This window comes from Pleurodeles waltl, chromosome 6, assembly GCF_031143425.1.
Source record: "Pleurodeles waltl isolate 20211129_DDA chromosome 6, aPleWal1.hap1.20221129, whole genome shotgun sequence".
Taxonomy (NCBI): Eukaryota; Metazoa; Chordata; class Amphibia; order Caudata; family Salamandridae; genus Pleurodeles; species Pleurodeles waltl.
In genome coordinates, this window is record NC_090445.1 from 1,067,795,902 (window position 1) to 1,067,808,341 (window position 12,440).

General features: G+C 47.5%; 1 protein-coding gene across 13 annotated transcripts in view; it reads right to left on the bottom strand.

Moving 5' to 3' along the window:
• Window positions 1-12,440, bottom strand: part of EIF4G3 (eukaryotic translation initiation factor 4 gamma 3) — a 906,783-nt gene that overhangs the window by 361,515 nt on the left and 532,828 nt on the right. For all 13 annotated transcript variants that reach the window (XM_069240075.1, XM_069240074.1, XM_069240071.1 and 10 more), the window contains one exon: window positions 9,996-10,063. In XM_069240075.1, the coding sequence (XP_069096176.1) occupies window positions 9,996-10,063 (68 nt within the window). The remainder of the gene's footprint in view (window positions 1-9,995; window positions 10,064-12,440) is intronic.

Consider the following 12,440-nt stretch of genomic DNA (forward strand, 5'->3'; position numbering starts at 1 on the left):
GGGGGTGTCTGGCCCCCACGTCCTGGTGCCGGCGCACCCGGGGCCTGCGGGAGAGTCCCGCGGGCTTGCAACGTTCATGCCTGGGGAGCTGCTGCCTCCCGGGCGGCATGGAAGCCCTTCCAGGAACAGCGCCCTGTGTCCGTGGGGCGCGCAGGCAGAGATCGAGCAGCTGATTCTCGCCTCCCCCGACCCGGTGAAGCGGGGTGAAACCCTCCCAGAACCGCGGCTGGGAGGTGAAGAGCCTGACGGCAGAGGGATGGAGGCCCGTGCCGTGTGTGTGATTGGGCCTCTCTGTGCAACTCACCGGGCCTGATCACCAGCATCCGGTGAGTCAGGCCGGCAGACCCCCTGGGAGCGGGGGGCTCTTCGAGCGTAGCGGGCTCGAGGGGGGGCGCGGAGAACCGTGCCTGCTCCCAGGTGTCCCCAAGGCGGCAGAGTTTGAGGGCGGAGGCCCGGGGGTGCTGGAGATTCACCTCCTCCCCTTCCCCCCCCCCCCCCCCACGGAGCAGGGAGCAGGGACCAGGGTGGGGGCTGCGCGTGGACTGGTGGGTGGAGGCCCGCGCCGCGGGGAGAGGTCGGGCCCCTGGCGCTTGGAGGGCCCTGTCGGAGCGCCGGTGGAGGACAGGTGGAGTGCGGAGCTGGGGGCTGCCGGTCTGGGCTGGAACCCAGGGCCTTCAGGCCCACCGCTGAGTTGAAAGAACGGTGCTATGGTGGCGCACTCGGGCAGCGGATCGCCTGCAGCGCTCTGGAGACGCAGGTGTCGAGTGAGGCACAGGGTTGAGCGGGACAGCAGGTGCAGCGGGAGGAAAGTCGTGGCAGCTGGCCGGGACCCACGCCCGTCGGCTTGATATCAGTGAGGGGAGGAGCAGGCCCGAGAGATCTGCGGACACTTGGACCGACCCGGAGTGGGGCCGCCCTTGGCCCTGGCGGGCCTCTTTTGTGGACCCCGGTGAGCCAGGTCTGATTAGGCGGTGGCACCCGGGACTCTTACTCGGGGCCCGGGGAGGAGATCGGCGCGTTTTGCAGTTACTGGTCTGGAGACTGCAATGGGGAAGGACAAAGCAAACAAGCAACCTCCGGCGTCCCAGTAGCGAATTGATCAATTTGCCAAACAGACATCCTCATGGGAGGTGAGCGCCGTGGCCCCAGACGCGACGACGGCCGATGGGGTCCATACCATTCTAAAGGCCATACAATCCTAGCAGTTGGCTGTCAAGACCAAAGTCAGGATGGTGCGTCGTATCAAAGAGGTGGAAGACCGAGTTTCTCAGGCCGCAGATCTTAAAGTCAAGGTTACGCAGTGGCAAACGCGTACCGGTGAGCTGCATCACAGAGCAGAGGACGCAGAAAACCATGACCCTCAGAGGCGATATGTGGTGGTGTCTGGCTTGCTGAGAGGGCGCCCGATTAATCTCCTGAGTGTAAATGCACCTCTGGGGGCGTGAGAGCAGTTCTTGGTGTCCCTGAGGGAGGTGGTGGCAGGGCTTCCCCCAGGTCTGACGGTGCTGGGAGGGGACTTTAACTCTGTCGTGGACTCCGAGGTTGATGTCACTGGGCCCCTGTCTTCGAGTAGCAGGGTGGGGGCGTCCGGTTTGCACAGATGGATGGATGGTCTGGGTCTTTGTGACGTGTGGCGGGTTTGGCACCCCCGTTGGCGGCAGTATACCCATACATCGGCGGCGCACCACACTTACGTGCGAATTGATCTCTTCCTTGCACCCGCCTTCGACGTACCCCGCTTCACGGGAGCAGAGATCCTTCCTCATGGGGTATTGGATCACGCCCGCTTCGTTTTCACGGAGGGAGCCCTGGCCGACGACCGATGTGGCGGCTCAACGGCTGGTGTCTGCAGGACGGCGAGTATGCCCAGGAACTGGGTGATCGGCGCTCTGTGTTTTTTACGCATAACTTAGGATCCGTGGCGTCGCCGGGCATCCTTTGGGGGGGTGCCTGTAAGGCCACAGTCAGGGGGCACGCCAGACAACTCCTCCGAGCAAGGGAGCGTGCACACAACCATAAAATCTCAGTACTTGAGGCGAGGGCGGTGCGCTTGGAAGGCCAAATTGACGGGTCGGCGGGGGTGGAGGCCCGCGGCAGCTGGCCTTGGTCCGTGAGGAAATTAATCAGAACACAGGAGACCGAGAAACATATGTGGAGAGCCTCCGTAGCCCATGTGTACGGGTGGGGGGACAAAAATGGCAAGCTCTTCCATTGGATTGCCACCAGACTGATGGCAGACCGCGTGGTCCCGGAGATAGTCAACAACTCAGGTGCGATTTCTCATACCCCAAGTGTGATTGCGCAGAGCTTTGCTGCCTATTACCGGAGACTCTACGAGGAACGGCCCAGACCCCTTGCTGAGACTGAGGCCCCATTGCTGATGGAAGTGACCCTCCCTACTGTTTCCGAAGTGGAGAGGCGTGAGTTTGATGAGCCTCTCAGTTTAGAGGAGGTTGAGGCAGTGATGAGAGTTGGCGACGGGGAATACGCCTGGCCCGGTGAGTTTTACACGAGGTTCCGGGATATGTTGGCCCCCACCTTCTGGCAAATGTATGAGGAAGCCGAAAACACGGGGGCCTTCCCCTTAGACTTGGATCAGGCCACTATTGTGGTGATCCCAAAGACTAGACCACCCTCGCGGGACTGCTCAGCTTACCGCCCCATATCACTCCTTAATACGGAGCAAAACATTTCTCCACAGTATTGGCCCGGAGACTGAAGAGGGTGCTGCCCGCGTTGGTTCACCCGGAGCAGTGCGGTTTCATGCCTGCCAGAAGTACCTAACGCTGTATTAGGCGCTTGCACGCGGCTCTGGCCCACAGGGCCCTGCTTACCCCTCCACTGGCACTTCTGTTGGTGGACTTTGAAAAGGCATTTGACACGGTAGATTGGTCGTACCTACGCCGTGTCCTTGTGAGGATGGGGCTTGGGCCCCGGGTCTGTGCTTTAGTGGGCCTCCTTTATTCTACTCCGCCAGCCCAGGTGCAGGTCAACAGGGCGGTCTCGGATCAGTTCCCCATTTGCAGGGGGACCCGCCAGGGTTGTCCCCGCTCCTCCTCAGTCTGGTGATGGAGCTGCCGGCGAAACTAATTCGGGAGGACCCTCTGGTTGAAGGATGGTCGTGGCCCACCGGGAGGGAAGATGTATGGCGTTGTACGTGAACGATGTCCTTCTGTACCTGGCCAGCAGTGGTCCCAGGGTGCTTCAGCTTTTGGGACTGTTCGCTGAAGCGTCAGGTCTGGTGGTTAATCCCAGTAAATCTTTATTGGTCCCGCTCAATCACTCCAGCGATTGTTACGACTGGTAGCACAGCATTCCTATCAAACGTAACAGCTTCCGGTATTTGGGGATCCACATATCTCTGTTGCCAGAGTTGGCATGGGCTTTGAAGGTCAAGCTTCTAGCCAGGCGGGTCAAGGACGACCTCCAAAGATGGAGATCCCTTTCACTAAATACCCTCGGACAGATTGCACTATATAAGATGATAGTACTCCCCCGGTTCCTCTACTTACTTCAAAACTTTCCCTATCATGTTCCCAAGTGGTGGCTCGCCGACATGGTGGCAGCAGTGCGACAGTTTCTGTGGCATGGATCCCGTCCGCGTCTAGCGCTTCGGGTCTGTCAGCGGGAAGTCTACGAGGGTGTCCTGGGGATGTCTAATCTTCACCTCTATCACCTGGCGATGCATCTGTTGGTAATTAACGACTGGTTGGAGGGCGGACGGTCGGACCCCGCCTATCAGCTGATACTCCTGACTATTGGTTTCTCTGACTCGTTTGGGATGCTCTACAGGGACCCCGTTCCACGTGGGACTCCCGAAGTGACAAGGGTGGTGCTTACAGGGTGGAGGGCGGCACAACGAGCGTTGGGGTGGTGGCATCGGCTTACCCAAGCAACCCCACTGTGGCAGGGTGCTTGGCTAAAGGAGGTCTCGGCGCTCTGGGGGTTCCATAAGTAGGATCTTATTGGGATATCATCACTCTGAGAGATCTGGTGGGTACACACATGCAGCCCTTCCAGGAACTTCAACAGCAATTCTCGCTCAGCCAGACCCAGTTCCATAAGTACTTACAGCTCCGTCATGCCCTTCAGGTGCACCTCCAGACGGGATCTGTCCTCCCAGAATTCAGCCCAGTGGAAACCAAGACAATTATGGAACACCTGTGAAAAGGGGAGGTATTGCGCATATACCGCATGTTGATCACCAATACATTGCAGCCACTCAACAAGCTTTGGGCTAGATGGGTGCACTGGGTGGGTCCGATGATGGAGGAGGACTGGAGGGACGCCCTGATGGCCCCAAGAATGTGGACTATGACCTCACGACTGCGATTGGTGCAGACCTATTTTCTCCATGCAGCGTACCACTCCCCCAGAAGGATGCACATGGCTGGCCTTCGGCGGCAAGCGAAGTGCCCACGGTGTGCGTGTCCGTCTGCGGACTTTTTTCATATGGTATGGACATGTCCCAATATCGCTGCCTACTGGCGCGCAGTGTTAGCGGAGGTGTCCAGGGTTTTGTTGGAGGAGATTGAGCCCGCCCCCCAACCTGTCCTGCTGGGGGTTCTCGAGGGAGCGGGCTCCAGCAGGGCGGAGCGCACCTTTGTTGGAATGGCTTGTTTGGTGGCAAAAAGGGATATTGCATCAGGCTGGAGAGCGGAATCGGCCCCTGCGCTGGCGAGGTGGTGCCACGGAATGGACTGGTGCGCCTCCCAAGAGAAACTGGTTTATGAAGCACGGGGTTGTCTGGCTAAATATGAGTGGGTGATGGGGGAGATGGACGGGATCCTGGGAGGACGACACGGGGCGTGATCCCTTGGTGTGAGCTGGGAAGAGCACCTATGACTTTATGGAGATTATATGAGGATCATAAGTCCAATGAATACGATTTATTTGTGTAATGTTCATTCGGAGGAGGTAAATTGTGACCAGCGGAGTTATGCTGTGTTGGTTTCTTGTTCTGCAATAAAATCAATAAAGCGGTTTTATAAAAAATAAAAAAAATAAAAATAAAAACATTAGGAACTCTGCCATATTTTCCTGGCTTAATCCAACTGAGCTTGGTGGAGCTCTGGTAAGTTTGTGGAGGAGTGGAACAGAGGTGTCAGCCATATACCTATTCAGCGCCTTGCAGCGTGCTTTACAAATTGACAATGAGGCTACCTTTGATGGGATGTCAACTCTAGTCACTGCCCCGTATGCATGCCATAATACCCCCAGACAGTTTGAGTGTTGGATTGAAAGAAGTGTGCAGTTTGTTGAGAACGTGTCTCGAAAAGTTCATTTGGTCAGCCACCATGCACTCAACGTCTGTGGCGGTGGGGTCTGAGAAGGGCCACTACCTATTTGAACCTTTACTTGGGCATGGTCAGAAAGTCCCATAGTTTGGAGAGTTGTGTCTACTACATGATAAAGTTAGCTGCATGAGACAAAAAAGTAATCAAGTAAAGAGAAAGATTTATGCTCTCCGAGAAGAAGGTAAAGGCGCACCCATCCAGATTGCAGTGTCATCAAGTGTCACATAGGATGAATGCACTAGTGAAAGGCTCAGGTGGACCTGGGAATGTTGTCATTTGTAGGAAGGGACCTGCCCTGTCGAGATCACTGTTCATGAGACCACTGAAATCCCCCAATAATTATTCCTCCTTCAGGAGCAAAAATTAAAGTTGTGGTGAGCTGTGTAAGAAGTACTTGGGTGAGCTGCACACACACAGAGCATCAACTGAAATTCTCAAAGTGCAGTCTATTCATATGTATCTGTCTAGATAGTCTGATTAACCTCTGCAATCTAAATAGGCAGCTAAGTGTTGATTAATGCTACAACTCCTCTAGAACCCCTATGAAAGCTAGTGTGGTAGGCTTTAGTGAAGCATTATTCTGGGAGGCACCTACACGCATTGCCCATCAGATGGGTCTCCTGGAGGAGGAGGAGGTTGCTGTGCTGAGAGCAAACTGGAAGATGGGGAGAACCGGCAAACGGAGGTAGGCTGGGAGCAAAGTAACTGCATCATCCTGGGTATCGTTAGGGCTATGTTAGCTATGTTAGCAGTGTGTCGGGTAAGAGGCAAGACATTTGGGCATTAGATATTTTCAGGCAAACAGACCAGATGAATAATGTAACTGAACTTAGGCCAGTCTTACTGTGATGTGAAAGTCACACCCTGACTGTGAAAATGATGATGTTATTCCACTACAATTCACTGGCGATCTATTACGAGAGCCCATAATCTGCCCGCTCTCCATCTGTAACAGTATTATTTATCAAGTGGGCAAAAGGAGACAGGCTGCTCGTCCCCCTGCCCAGTGTCCCCGGGGGTGAGGACTTCCCCTTCGGGCTTCAGCCTCTGACCTCATTCGACCTCTCCCATGCCCCCTGGTAGAATCATGTCTGCTGGAAAAGGTCTCTCCTCGAACCATCTCCATGTCCGTTAAGGAGATTCGAAGGTGGTCTTATGAGCGGTGAATTACTCTAAAATGCACACAGCAGCGCATATTGTCGACCCATCACTTTTACATTTTGTTCGCCTGAATCAAGCATCTTCCTCTGTTTCTAGAAGAGTTTTGTGTGATCTGCGGCATCTTCCTCTGTTTCTAGAAGAGTTTTGTGTGATCTGCGAATATCCTAATGTTGTGCGTGGTGTATTTGACTTAAGTTTGTGTCCTCGTTGTTCGCAGGAAGAGATTTCGATATTGGAAGTTGAGGAAACTGACAATAATTGGACTGGCGGGAGAGCCGGGAGGGGTACGCTAAAGAATACGTTAAAGAATGAAACATTGTGAACATTCCTGTCTGGGAATAATGGTATCCAACAAGGAGGTCAAAAGACGTCCAGGATCAGATTTTGTAAACTACTTTGAGTGCAAACTACTGCAGAGAAGTACAGAAGGCTAGGGTTGCTCAGAGTCCTTAAATTCCAGCAGTATGCCTCAATTTGCTCACTCAAGATTCCCCGATTTAGAAATGTATCCAAAACCTTGGACTTCACACCTGCTGAAAAAAAGATATCAGTAAGGAGTGAAACCTCACTGTGAAGGGAGTAGGCATCGCCTTTGTGAAAGAACCAATGAAGTCAGTGCTGTACAGCATGATGTGAATGGAAAAAATCCATTCCGTCTGCTTATATCTCATCATCAGGAAGGGTTCAATCTCAAACTAAAGAAAGATGCAAAAACTAGCTTTACCACGCATTCAATCTCTAATTCTGTGCCCGAAAGTACGTTTGTATGAACCACAAAGGATTCGGCCATTGCACAATTTAGTAGATACAATGACCACAGACTTGAATTTTTAATACCAATAAACTCGCGTTAACAGGCACTGAAGCTGGTTGCAAATAAAATTGTAAACGCTTTTGCAAATGGAAACGTAGATAGTTTATCCTTTGGTCCTTAATACAGAACGTCAGGTACCCTCTTCAGGAATATCGATCTCTTTAGTCAATGAGTGGATTCAATTTAAAAGTGAAGATTTTGTTATGTGGGGTACGACTTCCCACCCCCGATGCTGAGACTGCCATAACATCATTAAACCCAATCCTGCAAAATGTGTAAGATTCAGTAACTACCTGCTGAAGGTGTTTGAATTTTGAAAAATGTAGGACGAACAACCATCATAATGCTAGTCTTAGTCAGATGAATCCTTTCCAGTTCTATTAGCTGGAAACATCTCTGGACCTGATCTCTGGCGCTCAAGTGACTAAGAGGCTTTGTACATCAGCAACGTTATCAAGGGAACCACTAGATGGCACCACAGAATAACCAAGTCGACACAGCATCTTATTCTGACTCATCGCAGCCTCTGTTCGTGATGCCTTTCTACACCCCACCACCACAGCTTTCAGCAACTTCTCTCTAAGTCTAAGCTCTTTCATAGCGCACTTAAGCAGCACAGCAGAATTGTGACGTGTGGTATGAGAACCCTAAATCCATAATGTGTAACACGCTAAAAGGGGGCTGTAGAGTTCAAAGGATTATTATCTCACCAATGTAAGGTGCCAGTAGCACATAAAAGAAAATACAAGTGAAATACCTCTTCCTGGAAGAACAGGGTTTGTGCCAAGATCTGGACTTATTACTTTTTATCATCTTGTGCTGGTTTTAGTCCCAAGCCCTCAAGAGGATAAAGCAATCCTGCTCACCAATCTTTGTATCTGCAGTTCTCTGGCTTTCCCAAGCTATACATGCTCTTTCCTTAGAAGATTAGAACATCAAGGTGTGTCAGAAGAGAGGCATGCACTTTAAGGAGTCTTATTTAATACCCAAACACCACTACATCGTAGAGTTTTTCCATTATCTAGGACACTTGAAATCTGAATTACTTTTGCACAGGTGGGAAGAGGTCAAATTAAACAATACAAAACAAAAACAATTTCAGATTAGGTCATATTTGAAACCACCGGCCACCGCTCTGGGGATACGTTAGAATCGAGACACACGGAATACAAAATAATGGGTGGAGTGGGGTGGGGGCGACAGTGTTGTTCTCGTATGTAGGGCAACATGGTTGGCATTGCTGAATGCCAGTACTCGACTGGTGCAGCAAGTGTGTAAAAACATTTCCAGGTGCTTGTCAGTAGCTGGAATATTAATTATTGGCATACTGAATGATTAATGAGAGAACCAATGTGCAGAGGAAATTATTTCAATTAGAATCTAAAATGCACAAGGTAATAGCTAACACCAGGTTTCCTGTCACAAAATCTAAAACAGCAACCAAAACAATTAAAAATGCAAAAGCATAGAAGAGTACATGCTAATGAAATGACAATTTCTTAACTTAAATGTGTCCTAGATGAGCCAGTTAGGAAATAGATTTCAGGTGCCTGACACATTCCTTTACCATATCTGTAGCATAAGATTGAGTTAAAAGTGAAATGAGAAATTAAAACTTTTGACGCTGACACTGATGAGGATACATCGCTAACCATACGGTGTAGGTCAACCCCAGGGATATCTAACTGGAGCATTTCCAGGGAATATCAAGACACAAGTTTTTGCCTCACTTACGTTATCTGCTTCCTTTAAAAGAGTTCAGATATTCTTTTTAAGGTGGAATTTCTGATTAAGTAAAATGTAGGATAAACAGATAAAATGTCACCAAGGTTCATGTTATAATTACATATCAACCCTTAGCCTTAGAAATAATGCGTTGCCTATATCCAACATTTGGGATAATGGCCCTCCACTCTAGCAATCCACCACAATAGTTCGAGGGAAAGGCATCTTAGCTTCACCTAGAAAGTAGTCAAGTATTTTGAAGCTACTTTAAATCAGTTTAATATTAAAAAATGACTGTTGAACTGATTGGCACAATGAATAAATTTGCCCGAATACTGATTATATAGCTGCATATTCAAAAATTGTATTTTGTGAGATCTTTTTTAACCCAGTAGTCTATTTACAGTAAAAACATTTAGTTTCTGTAAACCAGAAATTTATCTACTTTGTGTATTTGTGGTATACACTGCTCTTGTCTCAGCTTCAGTTCTCTTATCAGTTCTAATTAATCCAAAAAACTGATGTAACTTGAATATGATATTTGGCATCTATAGCATTTTACAGTGGTGGTAGTGGCTTATATCCCTGATTAACAGATGTATTCCTGGGTGTATGGTCCCAAGAAGCCAGAAACTGGAGCCTTCAAACGCGGTAGAATAGCAGTTTAATGCAATATATTTATATACATATAGGTATGGAGAAAGGCATGACATAGGAATATTTTGGGTTTGTAACAGTGCCACAAAAGATATTAACTGGATAGGACAATCTAAAAATACAAGGTTTGCTGGATACTGTTTTTTTTTTTTTTTTTTTTTTTTTGCTTGTCTCATCGCATTTTGTTTATGTATTTTTGCGTATCCAATTTTATAACAGGCAGATAACTGACCAGGTACATCTGTCACCAAAGTACTCTAGATGCATTCACAAAGAACTGTAAACAGCATTATAGGTTGAAACAAAGTTGATCGGCATAGGCGGATTTCTTATCCTCTTACCTCCAATTCTTTCTCTGAACTTTGGGGATGGTCTTTTGATTTCTTCCACGTCTTTGGTACAGTGTGTGCTGTGAGGGTTTCAATACTTTAGGTTAATAACAAACAATATGTGCTTCAATGGAAATGTGTTAAACTGCTTGAATAACTATTTGCATTTTATAACAAAACAAGCACTTCTGATTAGAGAATTAATATAGAATACAGAAGTCAAACACACACATACAAACATTAGATTACCCAGTTAAAAGAATTCAAAGTAGAAAGAAGATACATGTGATTTGACTGCAGGCTAACTCGACTCATGACAACCGTTAGATTTTCAAGGGATGAAATATGTAATATTTTATTGGCCTGCATTTGAAACATCATGTGCTCCTCCTCTTCTGGAGAGGTCACACCCAGAAATACTCGATTTCCGCCACCTCCAACCCCTCAAATCATTCCCCTCTACCGAGGCATGCATGATTAGCAGAAGCTTTATTTTTTTAGTAAGAATTTTGTCATAGGAACACAGAACCACAAAAAGGCTCAATCTATTTTATATTGGTAACCAACTAGTAGGATATACATCATATACTTTAACTCCCACCCAACACACACACTTTGCCCCCTTCTTTTTTCTTTTTGGGGTAGCGAACAACCAGCAGGATCATGCCTCACATCATCCTGCATACTTCCCGGTTAGCAAAACCCTTTCTGCTGATTTTCGTCAGCTTGACATTCACAGTGGCACTCCATGTATTCACTCCAATCCCTTCAAAGATTTGATTAACCAGGCAAAAAATGGAAAAAGCAATGAATCGTTGGAGGTACAAAATCGATTGATTGTGGAACAAATATGAAGAAAGCTATATATAAAGACTGAAGTCCTAATTGTGTTGCATGAATGCTGTGGTCTCCTCATTTGTCGCAATTGTCTCATTTTCTCTGCTTGTGGGAATGCATACTAATACGCCTGGGCAGAAACCTCTGTACACAATTGCTCTGCGGAGCCAGAGACCCTTCTGTACCTGCTGCTTTGTGCTCATCCTTTTTGATTTTTCATTACACAAGCTCTTGCAAACTTTAGCATCGAAGAGGGCTAAGTGCAAGGAAATAGGCTGGAGTGTTGCCTATACTCTGACAGGCATGCTGTTTTGTAAAGTGTTTGATTCTAATGGTAATTCCTACTGTGTTGCACTGGCTGGACAGATTTGTACATACAGAAACCAAATAAAGAAATAGATAAACAAAAAGTATGGCTGGGCAAAAAGTTAACTACTCTGCCATAATTCACGTAATTTTGGAGATTTCACGCTAAACTGGTTAAAATTCCCAAATTTACGCCCCTACACCAGATCACGTAACTAAGAGCTATTCACGGTATAAATGTACAGCGAATGCAATGGAAGTACACCACATTGTTGTTGGGGTGCTTTTGTTTCTTGCTCTTTTTTCTTTAGTCCCACTTTAAAAAAAAAAAAAAAGCGAGGACTCATTTCGGGGTAAAATATAGCACTGAATGGTGGATTTGCATGACGAATAATTTTGTCGAAAAGAAAGTTCATGTATTTAAGTGAAATCAATTTATACGAATTTCACACACCACTATATAAGGCTAAAGAGTGGTTTTAGGGAGAGAAATGAAAGCCATCGCCGATGTAATTTTTAATCAGATGCTTAGAATTCGATTTTAGATGTTTAGCATTTTCAGCACTTACCAAATTATCCTTATAATCCAAAATATGTTTATTTCTGTGCAACATGCCTGAAAATAGAGCTACGCAAAAAACTCCTTCTGCATTAATCAGAAACATATTGCGCAAATGTCTGAACTTTTGTGGACTTGTTTTAGTCTGTTGTGAATGGAAAAAAGATAGGAGGCAGCCAACAAACCTCAAACTGCCTAGTTTGTGTAATTCTACCTGAATCATGTTTTGCTGGCCAGGTAGACCCACACAAAACTGCCTGAAAAACTGGAAATCTTATTCTGTTTCGTTGATCAAATCTATTAAACAGATTTCAGCACTCCGTACGACCAAATGTTGCTCCACAAATGGACTGTGAAAAAGGTTAGATTTTGGTCTTGTTTGTAATTCAAATAATATTTCGGCCAACTCCTGTGGCCCATAAATCTGTAAATGTTTTCACTGTATGCTTCCTTGACAAATTAAATGTTTTTAAAAAAAATAGTGCAATGACAATTTCTCTGCTTCTGTAGTTGACGCGTTTTAGCTTGACAAATCACTTTAAAGTTGCAAAACGGCTTGAATGTGATGATTCTCTCATGTCTGTGTCAATTCTTTTACATGCTCCGGCAACAGCACTGTAGAACAAATAGGGGGAAACAACCGGAGTATTTTCGCAGGTAGTAAAGGTGGGACACATGAGAGCACTTAATATCCTCGCTCTTCCAAGGAGGGCTTCCAATCCTTTGCAAGCATGTTGATGTAAGCAACTTTTTAT